Source organism: Mandrillus leucophaeus, unplaced genomic scaffold, assembly GCF_000951045.1.
Source record: "Mandrillus leucophaeus isolate KB7577 unplaced genomic scaffold, Mleu.le_1.0 Scaffold153, whole genome shotgun sequence".
In the NCBI taxonomy this organism is placed as follows: domain Eukaryota; kingdom Metazoa; phylum Chordata; class Mammalia; order Primates; family Cercopithecidae; genus Mandrillus; species Mandrillus leucophaeus.
The window spans coordinates 1974183-1998910 of NW_012101510.1; the positions used below are offsets into that span (position 1 = coordinate 1974183).

The window sequence follows — 24728 nt, forward strand, 5'->3', positions numbered from 1 at the left end:
GACCTTGCTGGGGTCAGCGGGCTGGGCTGCGGAGGCGGCGGCGCGGCGTCTTTGGTGGCGCTTTCCGGATTGGCGCAGAGGCCGGGAAACAAGGCGGGGGCGGGCGGGGGAACACAAATAGAAGGTGAAATTTTACCTGCCCCTGAGGGAGTCCTGCGGATTTTCTCCGGCAGCAGCAGGCGCTCTGCCTTTGTCTTACACGGCTGAAACATCTGTTGCAGAGGGGCGGAGAGGCCGCAACAACCCCCACACACCCTGCGCTGCTCCTGGTTCCCCTCTGCCCCAGCCGTGCTGCAGGACACCCGGCGCCGCGTTAACCCTGCTCGCGCTGGGGCGCGCGCCCGTTACCCGCTGCCGCAGTCCACGCCTCGCGTGGGGCCTCCCGCCACCGCCCCGGATCGGGTCTTGGCGGGGGCGCCCGGTGACCCCCCTCCACCTCGAAGAGGTGCTGAGGCGTAGGCGGGGGCGGAAGGGGTTAATGGCCTAGTCGCAGACCCTAATTGTCAGAGCCGGCCCCGCTTCGTTTCAATTACCCTAAGTAGAGACTGAATGCGCAATTAACGAAGTCAGCTTGCCAACTGGAAAGCCGGCCCCGCTTTCACGTTGAGCAGAATACTCCACCAGCTGACTTGGACGAAGCAATTTCCTCCTCTCTCTCCCCTTTTTTCTCTCCCTCTCTCTTCCAATCCCCCTCCCTCTTTTTCTCTCTCCTTAATAATAAAATTATACCAAGCAGTTTGCGGTGTGGCAGGCGGCCAGAAAAGCGTTTCTTTAAACGCCGCCGTCTCACAATTAGGCAGCAAGAGGATTTGACACGCCGTGGCGGCCTGACAGGCGGCTTCCTCCCCTGGGGACTGGGGGAGGGAGGGGGTGCCAATTCCCCGCTCCCCCAGGTGGAACCGGGACTGGGAGGGGCTGGCCTGCTTCGCCTCTCCGGCTGTCAGGATGGCTGCAGCGAGGGGGTGTCAAAGGCAGGGAAGCGAGGGGCGGTTCCGCCTAGGCTGGGGAAGGCGGAAGGCAGCGGCACATTCCACGACTTCTCTGGGAAGCTGTCGTATCCAGGAGGGAGACCTTGTTCCCTTTCTGTTTGACAGACAGGCATTCTGAGGCACAGAGCTGTGGAGGGATCTCAGCCCTGCTGGGCGTCCTGCACAAGTCACTGGCCCACTCTGGACTTCTTCCATTAATCCCTCGGCAAAATGAGGGGGAGATTTGACCTAGAATGTGCTTTGCAAAAAGTGTCTTCTAGTGGCTCATTGCCCTTAACAGCTGGTCTTGCAGGCCAGGAGACGGGGGTGTAGGCAGCACCACGTAGAAGCAAGTCGGAGACCCCTATCCGGTTTGGGTGGCAGACCCATGGTCCTCAAGGCACACAGGAGGGTGGCTCGGCAGGAAGCCAGGATGCAGGCAGCTCATAGATGGGGTGACTTTGCAGGATTGCCAGGGATTGGCGCCATGAGGACAGAGGACACTGAACACCAGCTGCAGCAGCCGGGCCACTTGAGTTCGGGGAAGGCTCAGAGAATTTGGCAGAGGTGGGAGGTGACTGCAGGGGCCCCCATTTGCTCTTTGCAGCCCCCCAGCCCCACCCAGGCTGCTGCTTACATGGGGTGCCTTCATCCTCCCTCACATAGTTAAGCCCTCCTCCTTCCAGCCTTCCCTGATACCCTTCTCTCCCCACCTCACAGCCTTCTGGGTGTCACTACATCTCAACACCACCATGGCAGTTGTCTGTGTGTGTGTCTGCCTCTGGAGAGCAAGGGCCATGTGCTGTTTCCTGTGTGTCCCCTGCACCCAGCTCGGCCCACATCCAGACTGTAAGCTGAGCAGAAATGTGCTCCACAAGTGAACCAGTGCAGGCACCAGGGGTTCTGGAGGAGACAGCACACACTTTGTCTCTCCTTCCTGATTGGCTATTGCATGCATCCTGGCCTCCAGGCCCCTCATCCTCAAACCTCTCTCTGGGTATCATCCCTTTGGTCTGGGTTGAGGGTTAAATGCACCCAACACAGAGCCCAGCGCTCGGATCCATCTCGTTTGTTTATTTATCCAAGCAATACTGAACGGACATCGACTCTGGGGCCGTTTTTTAAGCTTGGAGCTTAGGGTCAGAGGAAGTCCCTGCCCTCCTCAGGCTACATTCTAGTGAGGGAGGCACATGTGAAACAGCTTATTGTACCATCAATTATGTAATTACCGCTGCGATGAGAGCCACCCAGGAGCCTGGCGGGGGACCCAGGAGAGTGGGGGTGGGGCCTCGCCCGGTGGCTGGTATGGAATGCCACAGAGGTTCTCACAAGCTCTGGGAACCTCCAGCCTTTGCAGTCCCCCTTCTCTCTGCACCTCCTTTCCAAGGCTGCTGAGTGCCCCTCCTGCAGGGGTCTGCCCTGTCTCCCCCCTGAGCCCAGGGCACTGCTCTCCTGCGTTGCTCTGCTCATCTGTGCTGGGCCCAGAGCTTCTCCTGGGCCAGGGAGCGCTGTTCCTCCTGTTCTGGGTGCCATCGAGCCCATGCAGATCCCCTTTGCATCAGTTCTGTCAGCATTTGACCCCAGGAGCTTGTGATCAAATTTAGGCCACAGACAGGTTCTCTTGAATTCTCAAGTATGAAAGAAAAAATTTTATACTTGGTTGATAACATTTTTTTAAATGAGAGATAATCCCTTTTTTATAAAATCCTGATTTCTGTCTTTTTCAAGGGAAAAGCTCAGAAGCTTTGGCACCCTGGCCTCCCACTCTCAAGTGGCCACAGTCTGCTGGTGCTGAGAGGGGCTGCGGGCCGCCCCCCCCCACTTTATTTGGGAGCAGGATCGCCAGTTTGCCTCCATACCCACCTGCCCACTTCCCTGCCAGGCCTCGGGAAGATGTTCTTTGTCAAATGAATGAAGCAAAGCAGTGGCCACCCCTGATCTCCCGCTGCCTGGCCCACCCACATGTGCTCTGTGCTGCCACTCCACTGCTCCTTCTGGATATTTTCGCAGGGTTACTGTGACATTTTGTGCATTATTCATTCAATAAATATTTATTGTTCTGGACAATGGGGAATAGCTGTGAACAAAACAGGCAGAAATCCTTGCTCTCATAGAACTTTTGTTCTAAAGAGGAGACCAATAATAAAGCAAGTCAAGTTTGATTACAACAAGGAAAGTCGTGGAGGTGCAAGGGGTGCTGTTTCAAACAGTAGTCAGGGAAGGCTTCTTGAGAAGGTAACAGAGGAGCCAAGACTTGGAGCCAGGGTAGAGAGTTGTGTAGGTATCTGGGAGTGGTAGTTCCAGAGGTAAAAGGCTTGCCCAAGGTCACACAATCAGCCAGCAGTCAGACAAACCCACAGGCTTAGCACCTCTGTGTTTCCACTTCCCCAGGGAAGTAAGTCATGGACTGTGGGGTACGGAGGACAAGGCTGGGGCCAGAGAGTCCCGTGCCTCCCGCCTCCCTTAAAGTCAGCAGCCAGGCCAGGCGCGGTGGCTCACGCCTGTAATCCCAGCACTTTGGGAGGCCGAGGTGGGCGGATCACCTGAGGTTGGGAGCTCAAGACCAGCCTGACCAACATGGAGAAACCCTGTCTGTACTAAAAATACAAAATTAGCCGGGCGTGGTGGCACATGCCCGTAATCCCAGCTACTCGGGAGGCTGAGGCAGGAGAATCGCTTGAACCCGGGAGGTGGAGGTTGTGGTGAGCCGAGATTGCGCCATTGCACTCTAACCTAGGCAACAAGAGCGAAACTCTGTCTCAAAAAAAAAAAAAAAAAAACCGGGAGGTGGAGGTTGTGGTGAGCCGAGATTGCGCCATTGCACTCTAACCTAGGCAACAAGAGCGAAACTCTGTCTCAAAAAAAAAAAAAAAAAAACCCAGCAGCCACACTTGGCCTATCTCATCCTTATCATGCAGCTTCCTACAAGGGCAGGAACTCCTGGGGCTTGGGGTGGGAAGAACGGAGCTGGCTGGGAACACCTCTGTGGGGCCCATCTGGCCCCTGTGCCAGGGTCTGGGCCAGCCCCTTGGTCTTGGCTAGGCCTGGGACTGATTGTGTCTGATGGCATCAGCCTGGCCTTGTGGGGGAAGGACAGGGGCTGTGTCCCCCCGCCAGCAGGACCCAGACGACTGCCTGGGCCACCAGACCCTGGCCCTGTTAACTGTCTGCGACCCAGCAATCAGCACCCCCTCCCCCCTTTTCCCTTTTCTTCATTTTGACAGAGACACGGAGAGGTGGTGATGCTTTTTGTTCAGTGGTGAATAAAGTGATCTAAAAAAAAAAAAATTATTGTCCACGAGAGACTGATCAGTACAGAACTGATAATAGGTGAGCTCTTCCCAGCAGCCTTCCCTGGGGGACCTTGGAATGCCTGCAGCTGCTGCGGAATCCCCTCTTGTTCCCCAACACCTCACAGTGGAGGTGAGACGGCTGGCCATCTGCCCCTCGTCGCTGGACTGTGGGCCCTGCGGCCCAGGTCTCCTGGCCTCTCCATGGCTGTATCCCAGGAATCAGCACCAAGGCTCGGTGGGGTGGGATGGAGAACAGAGCACAGCTTTAGAGTTAGGGGACCTGGGCACCTAGGCAGAGGGCCCGGCTGTGCCTATGAACAGCAGGTGGGGCCAGGCCAGCAGGTGGGCGTGGTTAGGCCCTGCAGGGATCCCATTCAGCTGGCTTAGCAGGTCTCAGCTGTCTCCACAGCTGGGTCCCTGGAGGAGACGGTGTTGGGGGCTGTGAGGGGAGGCTCCTTAAACACCTGAAGAGTCCAGACACCTCTGCTCCCCGCTCCGCTCTGATGCACTCTGAAGGGCCCAGAGCCCCCAGCCACACCAGGGCTCCCCCAACCTCAACTGACCCTGGCTAGGGCTGCCCTTCTGCTTCTCACTCCATCTGGCCTCCTGATATTTGGGACCCACAGACCCTATAGAGAGGGCATGTTGGTCATTCCGTGGGATTCTTCCTTGAGCATGGGGGGCCATGAATGAGGAGGGATGCATATCCAAATGTTGCCCACAGGGAGTGGTCTGGAGGGGTCCCTGGTCCTCTGGGGTTCCTGATGTCCTAGGAGGGTCCTCCATCTGCCCCAAGCAGGCCTCTCAACCCGCAGACCCTAACCTGACCCAGAGGCCTGTGGGCACCCAACCCTCTTGTTTCGTGGGCTCCTTAGAAACTCACCCCCTTCTTCCTTTAAGCCAGGCCCCTAGCATATGGAATTGAGCCCATAGGACAGCAGTGAATCCGGCGAATGATTTATCATTTTCACCAAGTCTCCTGTATTGATTATTCATCACCCACAACAGATGGGGAGGCCTGAGGGCTTCCACCTTCTCCACCCCTGCCTGGACTCCCCCTCTGCCCTGTCCTCAGTTTCCAGAGCCCTGGTATACTCCTCCTTCATCCTCAGGTTCCCAGTCTGCCCTGTCCTTAGCTTCCGGTAGTCCTGGTACACTGCTCCTTCATCCTCAGTTTCCCAGACCTTGAGTGGGTTGGGTTTTTAAATTTTTTTCTTGCAGCTACAAATTACGAAACCAGGTCATAAAACCACCTTGGGTAAGTAGGTGGGATGGAACCAGTGGCCTCAGAGCTGCTGCTGGGGATCAGGAAGCCCCCAATCCGTTTCCTTTTCCCTCTCTTCCTGTCTCCCCTCAACTTCCTCTCTCCCTTTCTCTTAGGAAAAAATTCCAGCCACCACCTCCCAGCTGGGCTCCCTGAGGAGCCATAGCAGCTCTGGCCCACACTGTGCCCATTTCCCTGACTGGGCCCTCAAGCCTGGGGTCTGTGAGGAGGCTTGGGGTCTGTGAGGAGGCTTTAGGCCTAGTGACCTCTCCCTGAGGCTGCCCAGGGGACAGTAGTTGCCTTGGTGACAGCGGGCGGCTGGTGACCATCACTGCCCATTAGTGGACCCACCCGAGGTGGGTCTGGCTGCTTAAAGATGAGGACAGCATAAAAATAAAAGTGAGGACCCTGGCCTGGGGCTCAGGCCGTCACAGGCTGCAGCTCAGCCCCTTGCCCCACAACAGCTTTGGCTTGCATCCTGCTCCAAGAGACTGTCCCTCCAAAGTGGGAGCCCCCCGCAGGGGTTCAGGACAGGGGTGTCCACCTGTGGTCCAGTCACTGCCGCTGCTGCTGAGGGCGTCCTGCATAGGTGCTTCACTGTGGGTGGGCTCTGCTCTGGGGTCCTAAGCAGGGCACTTGTCCTGAACCTCAGTTTTTTCTGTGAAGTGGGAGGAGGGATTAATCAAATTGTTGTTTGAGAAAGCCGCACAGAGTGGGTGTTCTGCAGCCGCCTTGCTCCCGCCCCACAGTCCTGTAGATTCTGTAGATTTCTGGAGGGAAAGGGCTAAGGTCTTTGCCTAAAAGAAGGGCTATGCTCTAGGTGTGCCATGCTGCCAAAGGCCTTTGAGAGCTGCTGGCCTTGCACCAGAGGATAGCTGGGGTTTCATTTTGTCCCCACTATTTTCATGGCTTGGAGTGAAGACACCCATTGCTGTGTCAAGGGGAATCCTGGTGCCCTGGGTGCTGTGTGGCTCCAGTCATGCTCCCCGCTTCGCCTGGCCTGCCTCCTCTGTCCAGCGCTGAGAAGACTAAGCTTCAGGAACTGATTCTAAGGGTGAAGTGTTCGTGTATCTGGTGCTTAAAGGATGCACTAGACTCTGCCCCTCCTGCCTTCTAGTTTCAGCAAGAACTTTGGAGATAAGGCCTGGACCAAGTGTCTGGGAGGAGAGGCAGGTTGGGGAGAAAGGGATGGATTGGAGTGAGTGGGGACCCTCCGGACAGTGTGGTTGAGCTGGACCATGAGGAGTGAGCCCAGTGGGTGGGGGGTGCCCTCCCCGTCCCCACCTACCACCCCGTCTCCCTCCAGCCCAAGCCACAGGCCAAACCCACAATCTGCCCCCTAGGCCACTTCTTCCCTGCCTCCAGGTTCAAAGGTCACCATCGCTCTGCCAGGGGGACTCTTTCTGCCCCCTCCTCTCCTAAGGCCAACCCAGCCCAGCCCTGCTGCCTGCCTCTCTTCCCCTCTGTGTCCTGTCCTAGTGCTCTTGAAAAGTAATCATAATCATAATAATTAATAACAACAGAGCCCATAGCAGGCCTGAGGCAGCCCTTAAAGAGGCAGTGCCCCATTTTCTCCCAGCAGAGCTGGCGGTGGGACCCGGCTGGCACTGAGAGGTGGCCTGTGCCTTTGTTCCTATCCCTCCCTTTGCCTTGGATTCCAGAGTGGTGTTGGGGCGAGCATTTTTGCCTGCGTTCTCCATCAGCACTGGGCTTCTTGTGTTTTAATTGAACTGTCTTTTCTTAGCGATAGATGCTTTCACCGCATCCAGCTGCTCGTGTGTATTGGGAAACCTGCCTGTAATACAGCTCGGCTAAATTAAAAGACGCAGCAGCTGGACCGATTAAACAGGGAGGGAGGGATGCAGACGGACAGGCAGGGAGGGGATACTGGTAATAGCACCCCCTCACTGTCTCTGTCTCTCTTTAAATAATGTTTCTGGTAATGCATTTTGGAGAATGTGAAAAAAAAAATAAAAAATAAAGCCGTAGAAATGTTAATGATATCCACAGGACACTCAGCAGGAAATGAGAGTGATCTGGGACTAATAAAAGCCGAAATGTAATTTGTGCAGATATACGAGGCGCAGCCTTCAGAGTGGTCCTGGGTTTGCACATTCTGGGCTCATAAACATGTGCCTGGGGAGGGCAGGGAGTGGGCGCTGTGCCCTCGGCCTGGGCACACGCTTGCCTGGGCTGCCCTGTGGCGGTCTGGCCAGGGCAGGAGCATGAGGCTGCCCACCTGGCAGGGAGCTGCCAGACCAGAACCAAGTGCCGTCCCCAGCTCCTCTGGGTTGGCGCGTCTCGGCAGGAACCTCCTGTAATGTTTTATCTGAGCCACCAGGGTTAGGATTGAAGTGGGTCAGAAGGGCGGGCACGCGGCTTGTTAAGGATGCCTGCGACAAATCCAGGGAGAGGAGCTGGAGCAGAGGGAAAGCGACTTTGATGAACTGGTGGGCAGGGGCTCGCCTCATGGGAAAGTGGCTGGCCCCACACTAGGCTGGGTCTCCTGCATTCGTGGGCCAGGGCAAGCTGACTCCAGAGAGCAGTGGTACCAGGACTGGGCCGACAGGCTTCTGGGGGCCATCTGGCTGCCCTGGGCTTGCCCTGCTCTCAGGCAGATGGAGGCCCTCTGTCCCCTTCCCTGCATCCGTCCACAGACACTGAATGAGGAAGGCACTTTGGTGGGGTGTGGGCCAAGGAAGAAGGGTGAATGGAGGAGCCCCTCCCGTTCTCCCCCACTCCCCACCTTTCTGCCTCTTCCCTGTTTCCCCCCACCTGACTCTGTGTGCCCCTCTTCCCCTCTTCCCCTCTCTTTGTCCCTTCCTGACCCCTTCAACAACCTGGAATCTTTGTAGCCTGAGGCAAGCCACCCCTTCCTTTTGGAGCATTTGGGAACCAGCACTGGAAAGTCCCCTATCCCCTTCTGGGCCACACAGGCCGAGCTGAGCCCCTTCTTCCTGCCTCCAGGCCAGCGGGCCAGCGTGGTTCTGGGTAAATCCCAAACCATCTGGGACTCGGCCAATGGCCAGCCCCTCCATGTACTTCCTCCAAAACCTGGGCATTCCTCTTTCTTCCATCCCTCTTTGAGGGGTCTTCTGGGGTGGCCCGGCCAGCAAGTCAGCTGGGAGAGCCTTTACCCTGGATGCCGGGCCGGCAGATGCTCTGCTCTGAGAGGCTCCCACCCCGGGTCCTTCCCTGACCCAGGATTCTGCTCTGCGGGCAGGGGCAGGTTAGACCCCCACCTGAGCCCCAGCCCCTCAAATCATAACCACACGGGCTCTTGGGCGTTGCCTGCCCCAGCCCCCACCTGCAGAGGTGGGGAGGGGCTGGCCAGGAGGGACAGGGCTGCGTCGCCCCATGCGGGTGGGGCTGGGCTGTGCCCTTCCGTGGCCGTGGCCGTGGCCTGCATCTCTAGCCCCATTAGTATGCACTCCCTCACTCTGGGCCACGTAATCTGTTTATGCACCTATGATATCAAAAACAGGAGGCAGGTGCTGCCGTCTTGCGTTCCTGGGAGTCAGAGGAGGGGACGTTTTATGTCTACAGTGGCTTGGCAGCCCCTAATCGACGTCTGCTAGAAGGAACAGACAGATTCCAGATGGCGTGGCAGTGATAGAGGAGGTGTGTGTGTGTGCATGCGTGTGCGTGTGTGTGTGAGCATACATATGCCTGTGTGCACGCGTGTGTGTGTGCTCAAGCGGCCTCCCTGGGACAGGAGCAGACCCTCCTCAGTGCCCAGCATGGCTGGGTCATGCTTGAACACGGCCATGAAGGGACTAGATTACAGGATCCAGCAGACCCCAGGGGACGAGGGAGCGGGAATTGCTCTGCTAAATGCTTTTGAGCTGTCAGGAAGGGCTGGGAGTGGTGGGTGGGGGACAGTGGGGAGGAGCTGGTGGTGGGGGTGCGGGTAGCTCCCCAGTGACCTGGCGCTGGGCAGCCAGTTTTGCCTCCCGTGTCGGTGGCTGTCCTTGGCAAGGCTCAGCTGCAGGCAATGTGGGAGCGGGAATTACAGAGCACACCTCCCTGACACAGAAGTTGTCAATATGCGCACAGCTGGTAGGGAGGCTCAGGCGAAGGGGGGAATATTAAGAGCTGCGTGGGGGAGCAGGCAGGGTGGGGAGGTGGGTGGGAGGGTGCTTTCTGAGGCAAAAGGAAGTGGCCCATCTGAATCGCTCATCCTCTGCCTCCTCCCTGCCCGTCCTCCCTCCCTCCCTCCCTTTTTCTTTTCACAGATAACCAGCCCGAGTCATGCAGTCTTTTCGAGAAAGGTGTGGTTTCCATGGCAAACAACAGAACTACCAGCAGACCTCGCAGGAAACATCACGCCTGGAGAATTACAGGCAGCCGAGTCAGGCCGGGCTAAGCTGCGACCGGCAGCGGCTGCTCGCCAAGGAATATTATAACCCGCAGCCTTACCCGAGCTATGAGGGTGGCGCTGGCACGCCCTCTGGCACAGCGGCCGCAGTGGCCGCCGACAAGTACCACCGAGGCAGCAAGGCCCTGCCCACGCAGCAGGCCCTGCAGGGGAGGCCAGCTTTCCCTGGCTATGGCGTCCAGGACAGCAGCCCCTACCCGGGCCGCTATGCTGGTGAGGAGAGCCTGCAGGCTTGGGGTGCCCCACAGCCACCACCCCCACAGCCGCAGCCCCTACCAGCGGGGGTGACCAAGTATGATGAGAACTTGATGAAAAAGACAGCAGTGCCCTCCAGCAGGCAGTATGCAGAGCAGGGCGCCCAGGTACCCTTTCGGACTCACTCCCTGCACGTCCAGCAGCCACCGCCGCCCCAGCAGCCCCTGGCATACCCCAAGCTCCAAAGGCAGAAACTGCAGAACGACATTGCCTCCTCTCTGCCCTTCCCCCAGAGTACCCACTTTCCTCAGCATTCCCAGTCCTTCCCTACCTCCTCCACCTACTCCTCCTCTGTCCAGGGCGGTGGGCAGGGTGCCCACTCCTATAAGAGTTGCACAGCGCCGACTGCCCAGCCCCATGACAGGTCACTGACCGCCAGCTCCAGCCTGGCCCCGGGGCAGCGGGTCCAGAATCTTCATGCCTATCAGTCGAGCCGCCTCAGCTATGACCACCAGCAGCAGCAGCAGCAGCAACAGCAGCAGCAGCAAGCCCTTCAGAGCCGGCACCATGCCCAGGAAACCCTCCATTACCAAAACCTTGCCAAGTATCAGCACTACGGGCAGCAAGGCCAGGGCTACTGCCAGCCGGACGCAGCTGTCCGGACCCCGGAGCAGTACTACCAGACCTTCAGCCCCAGCTCCAGCCACTCACCCGCCCGCTCCGTGGGCCGCTCGCCTTCCTACAGCTCCACGCCGTCGCCACTGATGCCAAACCTGGAGAACTTTCCCTACAGCCAGCAGCCGCTCAGCACCGGGGCCTTCCCTGCGGGGATCACTGACCACAGCCACTTCATGCCCCTGCTCAATCCCTCCCCAACGGATGCCACCAGCTCCGCAGACACCCAGGCTGGCAACTGCAAGCCCCTTCAGAAGGACAAGCTCCCCGAGAACCTGCTGTCAGATCTCAGCCTGCAGAGCCTCACGGCGCTGACCTCGCAGGTGGAGAACATCTCCAACACCGTCCAGCAGCTGCTACTCTCCAAGGCTGCCGTGCCGCAAAAGAAAAGTGTCAAGAATCTCGTGTCCAGGACCCCGGAGCAGCACAAAAGCCAGCACTGCAGCCCCGAAGGCAGTGGCTACTCGGCCGAGCCCGCAGGCACACCACTGTCAGAGCCGCTGAGCAGCACGCCACAGTCCACGCATGCAGAGCCACAGGAGGCCGACTACCTGAGCGGCTCTGAGGACCCACTGGAGCGCAGCTTTCTCTACTGCAACCAGGCCCGTGGCAGCCCTGCCAGGGTCAACAGCAACTCGAAGGCCAAGCCCGAATCTGTGTCCACCTGTTCCGTGACCTCTCCTGATGACATGTCCACCAAATCTGACGATTCCTTCCAGAGCCTGCACAGCAGTCTCCCACTCGACAGCTTCTCGAAGTTCGTGGCGGGTGAGCGGGACTGTCCGCGGCTGCTGCTCAGCGCCCTGGCACAGGAGGACCTGGCCTCCGAGATCCTGGGGCTGCAGGAAGCCATCGGTGAGAAGGCCGACAAAGCTTGGGCTGAAGCACCCAGCCTGGCCAAGGACAGCAGCAAGCCACCCTTCTCACTGGAGAACCACAGCGCCTGCCTGGACTCTGTGGCCAAGGGTGCGTGGCCCCGGCCTGGGGAGCCAGAAGCCCTGCCTGACTCCTTGCAGCTGGACAAGGGCGGCAATGCCAAGGACTTCAGCCCAGGGCTGTTTGAAGACCCTTCTGTGGCCTTCGCTACCCCTGACCCCAAAAAGACAACTGGTCCTCTCTCCTTTGGCACCAAGCCCACCCTTGGGGCTCCTGCTCCAGACCCTACCACAGCAGCTTTTGACTGTTTCCCGGACACGACCGCTGCCAGCTCAGCGGACAGTGCCAACCCCTTTGCCTGGCCAGAGGAAAACCTGGGGGATGCTTGTCCCAGGTGGGGATTGCACCCTGGCGAGCTCACCAAGGGCCTGGAGCAAGGTGGGAAGGCCTCAGATGGCGTCAGCAAAGGGGAGACCCATGAGGCTTCAGCCTGCCTGGGCTTCCAGGAGGAGGACCCCCCTGGGGAGAAGGTGGCCTCGTTGCCTGGGGACTTCAAGCAGGAGGAGGCAGGTGGGGTGAAGGAGGAGGCAGGTGGGCTGCTGCAGTGCCCCGAGGTGGCCAAGGCTGACCGGTGGCTGGAGGACAGCCGGCACTGCTGTTCCACCGCCGACTTCGGGGACCTCCCACTGCTGCCGCCCACCAGCAGGAAGGAGGACCTGGAAGCTGAGGAGGAGTACTCCTCCCTGTGTGAGCTCCTGGGCAGCCCCGAGCAGAGGCCCGGCATGCAGGACCCGCTGTCACCCAAGGCCCCACTCATCTGCACCAAGGAGGAGGTGGAGGAGGTGCTGGACTCCAAGGCCGGCTGGGGCTCTCCGTGCCATCTCTCAGGGGAGTCCGTCATCCTGCTGGGCCCCACCGTGGGCACTGAGTCAAAGGTCCAGAGCTGGTTTGAGTCCTCTCTGTCCCACATGAAGCCAGGTGAAGAGGGGCCTGACGGGGAGCGAGCTCCAGGGGATTCCACCACCTCGGACGCCTCTCTGGTCCAGAAGCCCAACAAGCCTGCTGTGCCTGAGGCACCCATTGCAAAGAAAGAGCCTGTGCCACGGGGCAAAAGCTTACGGAGCCGTCGGGTGCACCGGGGGCTCCCCGAGGCTGAGGACTCCCCATGCAGGGCACCAGCGCTGCCCAAAGACCTCTTGCTCCCTGAATCCTGCACAGGGCCCCCACAGGGACAGATGGAAGGGGCCGGAGCCCCAGGCCGGGGGGCCTCAGAAGGGCTCCCCAGGATGTGTACCCGTTCTCTCACGGCCCTGAGTGAGCCCCGCACACCCGGGCCTCCAGGCCTGACCACCACCCCTGCACCCCCAGACAAACTGGGGGGCAAGCAGCGAGCTGCCTTTAAGTCGGGCAAGCGGGTGGGGAAGCCCTCACCCAAGGCTGCCTCCAGTCCCAGCAACCCGGCCGCCCTGCCTGTGGCCTCCGACAGCAGCCCAATGGGCTCCAAGACCAAGGAGACGGACTCGCCCAGCACGCCTGGCAAGGACCAGCGCTCCATGATCCTTCGGTCGCGCACCAAAACCCAGGAGATCTTCCACTCCAAGCGGCGGAGGCCCTCTGAGGGCCGGCTCCCCAACTGCCGTGCCACCAAGAAGCTCCTTGACAACAGCCACTTGCCCACCACATTCAAGGTCTCCGGCAGCCCCCAGAAGGAGGGCAGGGTGAGCCAGCGGGCAAGGGTCCCCAAACCTGGTGCAGGCAGCAAGCTCTCTGACCGGCCCCTCCATGCACTCAAAAGGAAGTCAGCCTTCATGGCGCCGGTCCCCACCAAGAAGCGGAACCTGGTCTTGCGGAGCCGCAGCAGCAGCAGCAGCAATGCCAGTGGCAATGGGGGAGATGGGAAGGAGGAGAGGCCTGAGGGTTCCCCCACCCTCTTCAAGAGGATGTCTTCTCCCAAGAAAGCCAAGCCCACCAAGGGCAATGGTGAGCCCGCCACAAAGCCCCCACCCCCGGAGACCCCCGACGCCTGCCTCAAGCTCGCCTCTCGGGCGGCCTTCCAGGGGGCCATGAAGACCAAGGTGCTGCCACCCCGGAAGGGCCGGGGCCTGAAGCTGGAAGCCATTGTGCAGAAGATCACCTCGCCCAGCCTCAAGAAGTTCGTCTGTAAAGCGCCAGGGGCCTCTCCTGGTAATCCTCTGAGCCCATCCCTTCCCGAGAAAGACCGTGGGCTCAAGGGTGCTGGGGGCAGCCCAGTGGGGGTGGAAGAAGGCCTGGTAAATGTGGGCACCGGGCAGAAGCTCCCAGCTTCTTCTGGGGCCGATCTGTTATGCAGAAATCCAACCAACAGATCCTTAAAAGGCAAACTCATGAACAGTAAGAAACTGTCTTCGACTGACTGTTTCAAAACTGAGGCCTTCACATCCCCAGAGGCCCTGCAGCCCGGGGGGACTGCCCTGGCACCTAAGAAGAGGAGCCGAAAAGGCCGGGCAGGGGCCCTTGGACTCTCCAAAGGCCCACTGGAGAAGCGACCCTATCTTGGCCCGACTCTGCTCCTGACTCCCCGAGACAGGGCCAGTGGCACACAAGGGGCCAGCGAGGACAACTCTGGTGGAGGAGGCAAGAAGCCAAAGATGGAGGAGCTGGGCCTGGCCTCCCAGCCCCCTGAGGGCCGGCCCTGCCAGCCCCAGACAAGGGCACAGAAACAGCCAGGCCACACCAACTACAGCAGCTATTCCAAGCGGAAGCGCCTCACTCGGGGCCGGGCCAAGAACACCACGTCTTCACCCTGTAAGGGGCGTGCCAAGCGACGACGACAGCAGCAGGTGCTGCCCCTGGATCCCGCAGAGCCTGAAATCCGCCTCAAGTACATTTCCTCTTGCAAGCGGCTGAGGTCAGACAGCCGGACCCCCGCCTTCTCACCCTTCGTGCGGGTGGAGAAGCGAGACGCCTTCACCACCATATGCACTGTTGTCAACTCCCCTGGAGATGCGCCCAAGCCCCACAGGAAGCCTTCCTCTTCTGCCTCCTCTTCCTCCTCCTCATCCTCCTTCTCCTTGGATGCAGCCGGGGCCTCCCTGGCCACGCTCCCTGGAGGCTCCATCCTGCAGCCACGGCCCTCCCTGCCCCTCTCCTCCACGATGCACTTGGGGCCTGTGGTTTCCAAGGCCCTGAGTACCTCTTGCCTTGTTTGCTGCCTCTGCCAAAACCCGGCCAATTTCAAGGACCTTGGGGACCTCTGTGGGCCCTACTACCCTGAACACTGCCTCCCCAAAAAGAAGCCAAAACTCAAGGAGAAGGTGCGGCCAGAAGGCACCTGTGAGGAGGCCTCGCTGCCACTTGAGAGAACACTCAAAGGTCCCGAGTGCGCAGCTACCACTGCTGCCGGGAAGCCCCCCAGGCCTGACGGCCCAGCCGACCCGGCCAAGCAGGGCCCACTGCGCACCAGTGCCCGGGGCCTGTCCCGGAGGCTGCAGAGCTGCTACTGCTGTGATGGCCGGGAGGATGGGGGCGAGGAGGCAGCCCCAGCCGACAAGGGCCGCAAACACGAGTGCAGCAAGGAGGCCCCGGCAGAGCCCGGCGGGGAGGCGCAGGAGCACTGGGTGCACGAGGCCTGTGCCGTGTGGACCGGCGGCGTCTACCTGGTGGCTGGGAAGCTCTTTGGGCTGCAGGAGGCCATGAAGGTGGCCGTGGACATGGTAAGAGGCCAGCCCAGCCAGGGTGGGGAGTGTGGGGTTCCAAAGGACAGGCAGGCAGTCGGGGGAGCCCCTTGTCTCTCTAGTACTACAGTGTGGGCCAAATGTGTCTGCAGTCTTGGGATGAGCTACAGAGTCCTCAGCCTCTCCGGGGTGTGTGGGGGAAGTGGAGGCACCCGTCTGGCTAAGGCAGGTCACACTCGCCTACCCTGTCCCAGGAGACTTCCCCCTGTGGCCCCTATGCCCAGCCACCGCCACTCTCCCACTCACCTGGCATCTTCAGGCTCCAGCCCCACCCAGAGTCCACCGGGCCCCTCCCCATGCTGTCACCGGAGATGCCGAGGCCCAGAGAACAGGAGGACTCCCAAGATTGAACGTCAGGACAGCCCTGGGCGGTGCAAGAGCAAGTTGCCCACCCTCTGTTCCTGTCTCCATTGCCTCTGGGATGGAGCTAGGGGCTCAGGGGAAGACCCTCCCCGGTGACACAGGCTTGGTGCATGGACCCAGTCACAGGGTTCCTCCCTCTGCAGGACAGTCCACGGGGTCACACAGTCACAACAGGCAGGGCGGGGCAGACCCGGACCCTCTCGCCACTGGCTCTGAGACCAGCTTTGGAAGCCATAGTCACTGAGCGCCAACGTGAGAGAGGGAACTCTGGGGCCGCGCCGCCATGCACCTTTGGGGCTGTGACCTGCCCTCTCTGTGCCTCCGTCCCCCTCGCCCCTAACGTGGGTGTGAGGGTGCCCATGGAGGAGGGTCGGGAGGATTAAAGGAGGGCACCTCCGAGCCCACCGAGCGCAGCAGCCCTGTGACAGTAGGTGCAGAGGGGCCTGGTAGCTCTGGTGACAGCGGGCTGACGTTCTTAGTGGTGTCCCCACTTCCCCAGCACCATACGGTACCTCTGTGCCCTTCTGAGGGAGGGGCCAGTGGGGGCGGTGGGATCCACCTCTCCCCCGGGGCCACGCTCCTGCCCCACATTCAGCCCCGACTCCACTGCCTCATCCAGACTTCCATGGAGTGGCGCTCCCGGCTCCCGGCGCTGTGTGGTGGCTCTCAGTGGGGACGCCTGCAGCCTTCTCTGAGTGGCCCTTGCCCTGAGTCCCGTCCCCTCCACTCCTTCCTTCAGCCGGCTATGTGCAGCTGAGGTCACAGGGGAGCCAGAGGCTCGGGACAAACACTGCCTGCATCTGAGTGATTCAGTGACCTGGCAGAGTGGCCCCAGCGGGTGGCTTCACCCCTCCCCTGCCCAGCCTCCTCCCCCATTGCGGTGCTGCCCAGCTGCTCCTCGCAGTACACCCCTGCAGCCCCTCTGAGCAACCCCTGCTCCTAGCAGTTGCTATAGCGTTGCCTGGCCAAACCAAGGTCCCGGTGGGGGACCACTGTGTTAGCCGCCCACGCCTCCTAGTGTGTCTTGAGCACCTGCTTCCCACTGCCCATGGGGATGGCTAGAGACCTTCTCCACACCCAGACGCCCTGCCCATCTCACTCCACCCTCTGCCTCAGAGGAAGGCTCGCCCCGACAGGACACCTGCAGCTTCCTGGTGCCACGGGCCTTGCTTGTCCAGCAGATGGTGGCCTTGGGCCTCTTCCCTCTCCCCTTCCCAGTTACAGTGATGTTTTGTCTCTCTCTCTCTGTCTCTCTCTCTCTCTCTCTCTCTCTCTCTCTCTCTCTCATATTACTGGCTCCTTCCCAGCGCCTTGAAACAGGTTCAAGTCTCTCCCATCGTCAAAAAATGACCCTCAGATCACCAGCCCCAGCTGGCTGCCACCTTCCCTCCTTCACAGCCCCATTCCTGAAAGCCTTGTCCCCACGGCGTCCTCGGTCAAGCATCCTCACCACGAGCTGCCTCCATGCTCCCTGACACTCACGTCCCACCAGGCTGGGATCAGGTCGTCTCCATGTTCCCTGCAGGCAGCGCTGGCCGGCCGAAGGGAGGAGGGGTCAGCCCTGAGCACCGACCGCCCCATCCTGTCCCCGGCCCGTGGGTGTCTTACCACCCATGCACACACAAGGTCCTGCTGGCCTGAGGAGACAGTGTGTGTTGGAGAGGCGCTAGCTTCCCTGTGCCACACGGGGGCTGGAACTCGCCAGCCCAGCCCATGCCTGTCCATTGCGCCATGCTCCAAAAATGGCCTGACAGCCTGCATGATTGGGGCCGCCCCGGGAAGGTCGGAACCAGGAACACCCTGCCAGAGAGATGGGACATCCTGGAAGAATGGGCAGGGTCGGGGGCTTCCCAGGGTCACTTTTGGCTCACCACCCCTTCCTGCCTCAGTGGCTTGGGGGCACCACGCTCCTTGGATCCCGATTCAAATCTCAGCTCTGCTGAGGGCTAGTTCCATAGCTCCAGGCGAGTCACGCATCCTCTTGAGAACCTCACAATGTCAAACCCTGTTAGCAGGATTGTGGGGTTCTGTGGATCACGTGGGACCTGTCTGGCATGTGGAAGGCATTTGGGGTGCAGCTGCATCCCCGGCCCCAGCACTGCCACACCCCTTGGTCCCTTGACCTCACTTTTGTGCTCTGGAGGGCAGAACCTCTGAGCCAGCCCTCGTGGAGGGCTCCGTAGCCTTCTCCCTCGACGGCCCTTTCTGAGAGCTGCCCCCACCTGCTGTCTCTGAGCCCTGCCTGCCCCTCCCCCAAAACCATCGCAGACCCCTACCTCCTATCCAGATGGGGCCTGGCCATGGAATGCTTGGGGTGAGAGGAACCCATAGCAGGCTCCAGGCATCGTTCGGGGGCTGGGCGGTGTCTGCAGAGGCCCCACCTGTGGCAGGGTTTACATGCTGCAGCCCCTGCCCTCCTCTTGGGTAGCTGGGGTCAGAAGGGCCTGAGGCCTCACTCTCTCTGCATCTCAGTTTCTTCACATCTAAAATGCCATTCAAATGCCTGCCTGAGGGTGGTTGGGGCCTTCATGCAGTAAGTGGAGAGAAGCCTTCAGCCAGAGGACCCCCATAAACCTTAAACATCCAGACACTGAGGGCCACTCACGGACAGCGGCCGGCTTGTGTGTCATCATCCCTTTTGGGTTAGCAATTGGGGATGCTGGACCCCAGATCCTCAGGAGGCCATCCCAGACCAGGCAGGAAGAAGGCCTCAACCCTGAACTGAAAACCTGAAATTCTAGAACAAACCCCAGAGCCCACTCCCAGTGTGGGCAGCGGGGAGGGGAGCGTTCTGACATTTCTCAGCTGCTGTGGGTGGGATGGAGCGCCCACCCTGAGCATGTGGGGGTCCTGTGGGCCCCTGCTCCAGCCTGGAGCCAGCTGTGGGGGTCAGAGACCAGCCTGGAGCCCTCCAGCAGGTTACTCAGCCTCTGCTGTCATTGGTAACCTGGGTAAAAGAACAGTAATCCCATCACAAGGTTGCTGTGGGCATGAGACTTCCAGCCATGCCTGGCACATAGGAAGCTATTGTCATTTGTTTCACTGGCTTTGCACCTGGGCACAGGCCGCCGCCCTTCTGCTGCCTTCGCTACCTCACCCCCTGCCCCCAGCACGGTGGCACTGTGCCTCTGGCACCTGGTGACTTCTCCCTCCCCAGCCTCAGGTTTGCTTCACTCTTCCAAGGGCCTTTTTGGCGTGACTGTCCTGTCCCGGCCATGTCCACTCCAAGCAGCTGGTCCAGGTGTGGGGCAGGCCCCAAGCTCAGCAGAGGACAGTTTTGAGACTTAGAGGAGGACGGCATCAGATTTACATGAAGTCAGCATCTCAAGGGATTACCACGTCACCGCCTCCTCTCACAGGTCTGAGAGCCGGTCCCCTGGAGGGTGCAGGTCTCATCCTAGGTAAAACAGTCCCAGCCTAGCTTCAGTGCTCCTGCTGCCAGAAAGGGTAGAAAACCATGCTGATGCCTTCACTGTTGCCTGGAATGGGAAGCCTCAGTTTCACCATCATCTGTAAAGTGAGATTAATGAAAGGGGCCCACAGAGGGCCGTTAGAGCCAGTAGGCCGGGCGCGGTGGCCACACCTGTAATCCCAGCACTTTGGGAGGCCTAGGCAGGCAGATCACCTGAGGTCGGGAGTTTGAGACCAGCCTGGCCAACACGGTGAAACCCCGTCTTTACTAAAAATACAAAAATTAGCTGGGTGTGGTGGCTTGTGCCTGTAATCCCAGCTACTCGGGAGGCTGAGGCAGGAGAATCACTTAAACACAGGAGGCGGAGGTTGCAGTGAGCCGAGACCATGCTCTTGCACTCCAGCCTGGGCGACAGAGCAAAACTGTCTCAAAAAAAAAAAAAGAGTGAGCCAGCGGACAAGGACACACACCACACCCAGCACGCAGAAAGCATGCAGCAGATGCTGACTGGTAGCCACAGCCATGGTGGTAACTGGCATCACTGGCCCAAGGGGGTCTTCCTACCCAATGTACCAGTCCAGGTGGTGCTAAATGACCCACGCTTGTGGGCATGTGCACCCCAGTGCTGAACCTCCTTCTGGGAGATTTTCAGGCACCATTTTGGAGAAGGGAGGCGGGGACCACAGCTGGCCGGCCAGCCTGTAAGGCTTTTTTTTTTTTTTTTTTTTGAGACAGGGTCTCACTCTGGTGCCCAGGCTGGAGTACAGGCAGTGGTGTAATCTCAGCTCACTGCAGCCTCGACCTCCCAGGCTCCAGCAATCCTCCCACCTAATCCTCCTGAGTAGCTGGGACTACAGGCGCACACCACCACCCCTCACTATTTTTTGCAGAGACAAGAGTTTCACCATGTTGCCCAGGCTGGTCTCAAACTCCTAGACTCAGGCGATTCTCCCACCTTGACCTCCCAGAGTACTGGGATTACAGGCATGAGCCACTGCACTCAGCCTACCAGCATGTAAAGCTTGAGGGCTGGGCTCCAACTGGAGACTCACCTGCCTTTCCTTTCTCTTCATCAGACGTGTTCCAGCTGCCAAGAAGCCGGGGCCACCATTGGGTGCTGCCACAAAGGATGCATCCACACCTACCACTACCCGTGTGCCAGCGATGCAGGTACGAGCCCGCCCGGGAACAGGAGGGCATTGGAGCCCATCCAAACAGTCCAGGGGGACCCTGGGCACAGCTCCCCAAACCCAGGCCCCATCTCACTCTTCAGTTTCCCTCCTCTCTTGCCCCAGCAATTCTTTATCTTTCTGTCCGCATAGACCTCTGCTGGGCAATGCCAGGGACATGGAAATGAGGCATTCCCCAGTCACCTGCTTGAGGGGTGCCCAGAGCAGTGAGCGAAGATAGAGGCGTAAATTACAATGTGGAATGCTGTCTGTGGAGCCGTCATTGCCAAGGGGCGGGGAGGATCTCAGGCCTCAGAGAGAAAGGGGCATTGGGGGTTGGGCCTTTGAAGGATGAGTAGGAGTTCACTGAGCAGAGACAAGGGGAAAGGCACTACTATGACAGCAAAAACCAAATGAGTTGGGGGTGATGAGATTCAAAACAGAGACTGAGACCCATGATCTCCTGTTGGCCACAAGGAGCAATTGTGGAAGCTCTGAAGCAGGGTAACGGGGTCTGGAGGTAGGCCCAGGCTCCCCTCATCCTCCCCCCAAGTCCCTCCTCTCACTCATGCATTCATTTGTTCCATAAGCATTTATTAAGCCCCTACTATCACTGGGCACACAGAGTGACACTGCATGGACTGGAGCTACCCAAGAGCCCTTACCTTTATCGACCAGGTGGGGAAACTGAGGCTCAGAGACATTCCTTATTTCATCCAAAGAAAGCAGTTGCTTATGGTACAATATTCGTCATTGGTGATAACAATGTTTTGGGAGATTTGGGGCCAACTTTGGCCTGGATTCAAACCCTAGTGATAGTGGGGGTTTTCGTTTTTGTTTGAGACAGGGTCTTGCTGTGTCACCCAAGCTAGAGTGCAGGGGTGCCATCATGGCTCACTGCAGCCTTAACCCCCTGGGCTCAATCATCCTCCCACCTCAGCCTCCCGAGCAGCTGAGACCACAGATGTGCGCAGCCATGCTGGCTCCTAGTAGTGTGTTTATTTTTATTTATTTATTTATTTATTTTTGAGACGGAGTCTCACTCTGTCTCCAGGCTGGAGTGCAGTGGTGCGGTCTTGGCTCACTGCAACCTCTGTCTCCTGGGTTCAAGCGATTCTCCTGGCTCAGCCTCCCAAGTAGCTGGGAGTACAGGTGTGCGCCACCACGCTCAGCTAATTTTTGTATTTTTAGTAGAGACGGGGTTTCACCGTGTTGGACAGGATGGTCTCGATCTCTTGACCTCATGATCTGCCTGCCTTATCCTCTGAAAGTGCTGGGATTACAGGCGTGAGCCACTGCGCCCGGCCCCTAGCAGTGTTTTTAATGTGTGGTCTTGAGCAAGTTGGTCAGTATCTCTGCACGCGGTTTCCCCACCTGTATGATGGAGATGATAATAGCCTCTTCCCTGCAGAGCTGCTGGGAGGAGAGTGAAATAATGAACACTACCCACACAGTGCTGCCTCAGTCCTGTTTTGGGTCCAGCCTCTGTGACCTCTCCCCTGTACCCTCAATCCCTCCCAACTCGGGCCTCGAAAGAGGTGAAGTCATAACCCACCTCCCAGCAGACAGAGCCCAGGTCCCCCAGACTCCCATCACTCTCCCAGCAGCCCCACCTACTGCCTCCCCTCCTCACCTGATGCCCTGCTGGCTTTGCCTGGACAGAGGGGACCACAGCCTGTACCCCACCTGCCTGCTGGGTCCCCAGCCAGTGTCAGCCCAGTGGAGCTGCCCCAGGGAGGACACAGAGGACTTCGAGTGCTGACAGTTCCTTGGCAGGGGCTGAGCTGCCCACACCCAGTGGGGAGGGGGCTTGCTGGAGCTGGGTCGGGGAGGATTCTCACTGGCTCCACCCTCCCACTCTGAGCAGTGTGAGCCAGAGTTTAACATGGACCCTGCCACTTGCCCAGGCATGTGGCCGCACTCCTCTTAATAGCTGCCATGAGTCGCATTCCTCCTTCCACAGTGATTAACTTAGCGCCAGCTCCACTCCCAGCCCTGCGACAGGCCCATGTTGTTTCCAGCCATCTTCACGGATTGGCTGCCTCACCCACAGCACACAGCATGGCGTGGACAGTCCCAGGACTTAATGCCCTGGCTTTCTTGTTCCATGTCTATGTTCTTTCTCCTACCCCAGCGCTGCCCAGTCCCCCAAGGGGCTTACCCTTGAGTGGGACAGACAGCAAAACTGTGGTTCTTGGCCACAGTTAGGGAGACCAGACAGGAAGTAGAGCATGCACTGTGGGAGAGGTTCATCCTGTCTGAACCAGGAAGAAATCTAGGAAGACTTCCAGGAGGAGGTGACATTTAAGCCAGGCCTCAAAAAATCGGGGGAGCTGGGCAGAAACTGTTTAGTGGTGGGACTTGTATACTAGGCTTTGAGCAAGAGAACTTTTGTTTCAGGTAAAATCCTAGAAGGATTCCTCATATAACAGGGATCCCTGTAGCGCCATGAAGATTGAGGCAGGAAAGGGACTGGGAATGCTGTAAATGGAGACATACACCTCAGAGACTGCGTTGGCACAGAATCCATGGGACTTGATGATGAGGGAGAGGGAGGTGGCAAGCCTGATGCCCAGCTTCCCCGTGAAGGGGAGAAGTAGGGTACGGACGTGCAAATAGAGTTATTAGCTGCTGCTGCAGAGCTACTGGCCCTTCCAGGCCCAGCTTCATTTCTCCAGCGCCAGCCCTTCATTATTCCTCAAAAGGGCATGGGTTGGCTACAGACTCTGCTGGGAGCAGGATGATCTAGGGGGGCCCCAGCTGGACCAGCTTGCCTTTGCTCCATGCGGTCTCATCCTCCAGCAGGCTGGCCTGGGTGCGTCCTCATGGCGGCAGCAGGGCTCTGAGAGAGTGGAGGTCACAGGGCCTCTCACAGCCTAGGTCCTGGACTTCACCACGTTCTGTTAGCCAAAGCAGATCCCAAGTCCAGCACAGAGAAGTGCAGGCCACCTCTCCATGGGGTGAGCTGCAGAGCCACACCACAAAGGACCCGGGTGCGAGGAGGGGACAGGGCTGCTCTGCCAGGCCATCTACACACACGGCAGTTCCCTTTGGCCACACTGCAGCAGAGGCCGCTGTGGACATACAAAGTGTGGGTATCTGGGCTCAGGACCGAGTGTCGCCCATCATCAGCAGGCGGGGGCTCATCAGAGCTCTGGAAGGGACAAGATAGCGGGGTTGTGTTCACCATGGAACAGCTGGCTGAGGAGGAGGGTGGACCCCTGGGAAACTGAGGAACAGCTGCCAGAGAAGGCGAGGGGGAACAAGTAAGCTCGAGAGTGAAGGTGGGGAGGACGGGCGCTTGGGGTACAGGGAGGGCCCCCAGGGCGACTCTCTCTGCCAGCCAGGCGGCGGGGGGTGGGGTGGGAGTGAGAGGGCACTGAGGGAGCGGGCTGGTCAGGCTGATCCGATGTCTGGCCAGGGAGGAGCCCCAGGCCTCTGCATCAGGCATTGGGACTGCAGGGCACCAGGGCTGCCCATTGGCTGCCAGCCTCTGCCCTGCACCACGCTGCCCTGGCCTACTCATCTTGCCACTTTCCAATCCTTGTTAAGGAACCCACTTTGGAGACAAGCAGTGACTCTGAAGAGCAGGCAGAGGCTGCTACACCCCAGTGTCCTGTCTGAACCTTTCCCCACTCAGGCCCTGGGGCCAACCTGTCAGTGAGCACCCAGGTTCCCCAGGTGCAGACACCAGGTCAGGAGCCAGATCATTGAGGATTGGCCTTGCCCAGTCACTCCTGCTCCGTGCCCCATGTGGGGTGGTGCTGGGGCAGTGCTGAGGGAGCCAGTTTGGAAGTGGCAACCTCCTACCCTCAACTTCCCTTGGTGGGAGCGCCTGCAGTACCCAGGCGTGCGGGGGCAGGCCTGGGGTTTTAGCCCAGTGTCTTTGGAAAATCTGGTCCAGCCCCAGAACCGCATCTGGCTTGCCTGAGCCAAGGGAAGGGGAACAGCCGTGGCACATCTGCAGCTGCTGGCCCTGAATGGCAGTTTCCAGGTCCAAGGCACTCCCAGCTTCTGGAGACAAGGGGAGACCGCCTAAGAGAGGCCTGCTACCACCCAGCCCTGCCCTCAGGGCTGCAGAGCTGTCCCCGCCCTGCCTTCTGGCCACCACCCTGTCACGATGCCATTGCACAGAGCCAGCTCCAGTGTGAAAGGAAGATTGTGTTGAAGACAGCACCAGCCTTCAGCTACTTTTGGGTCTGGGGTTCAGAACAGTGGCTGGTGAGGCTTGCGGGGAGGGGAGCCCAGAAGGGGACTAGGGGCTGGGGGGTCCCTGGGGGAAAAGCCAGCTTCTCCCTAGGTGGCAGCAGGCAGGGGAGTGGGGACTCGCTGAGATAGCAACACATCCCGGGCCTAGGTGGGCATAAGCACTGGCCATGCTCGGTTGTCTTCTCTGCCCCGCCTCCTGCACCCACTGCATGC

General features: G+C 59.4%; 1 protein-coding gene across 1 annotated transcript in view; it reads left to right on the forward strand.

Annotated features, from left to right (window-relative positions):
* The window catches only part of RAI1 (retinoic acid induced 1), a 22133-nt gene extending 1256 nt beyond the window's left edge, over nucleotides 1-20877 (forward strand). The window contains 4 exon segments of the mRNA XM_011975265.1: nucleotides 9761-15341; nucleotides 20214-20362; nucleotides 20365-20442; nucleotides 20445-20877. Of these exon segments, the coding sequence (XP_011830655.1) occupies nucleotides 9777-15341; nucleotides 20214-20362; nucleotides 20365-20442; nucleotides 20445-20547 (5895 nt within the window). The 5' untranslated portion in view covers nucleotides 9761-9776 and the 3' untranslated portion in view covers nucleotides 20548-20877.
* Nucleotides 20878-24728: the final 3851 nt, after the last annotated feature.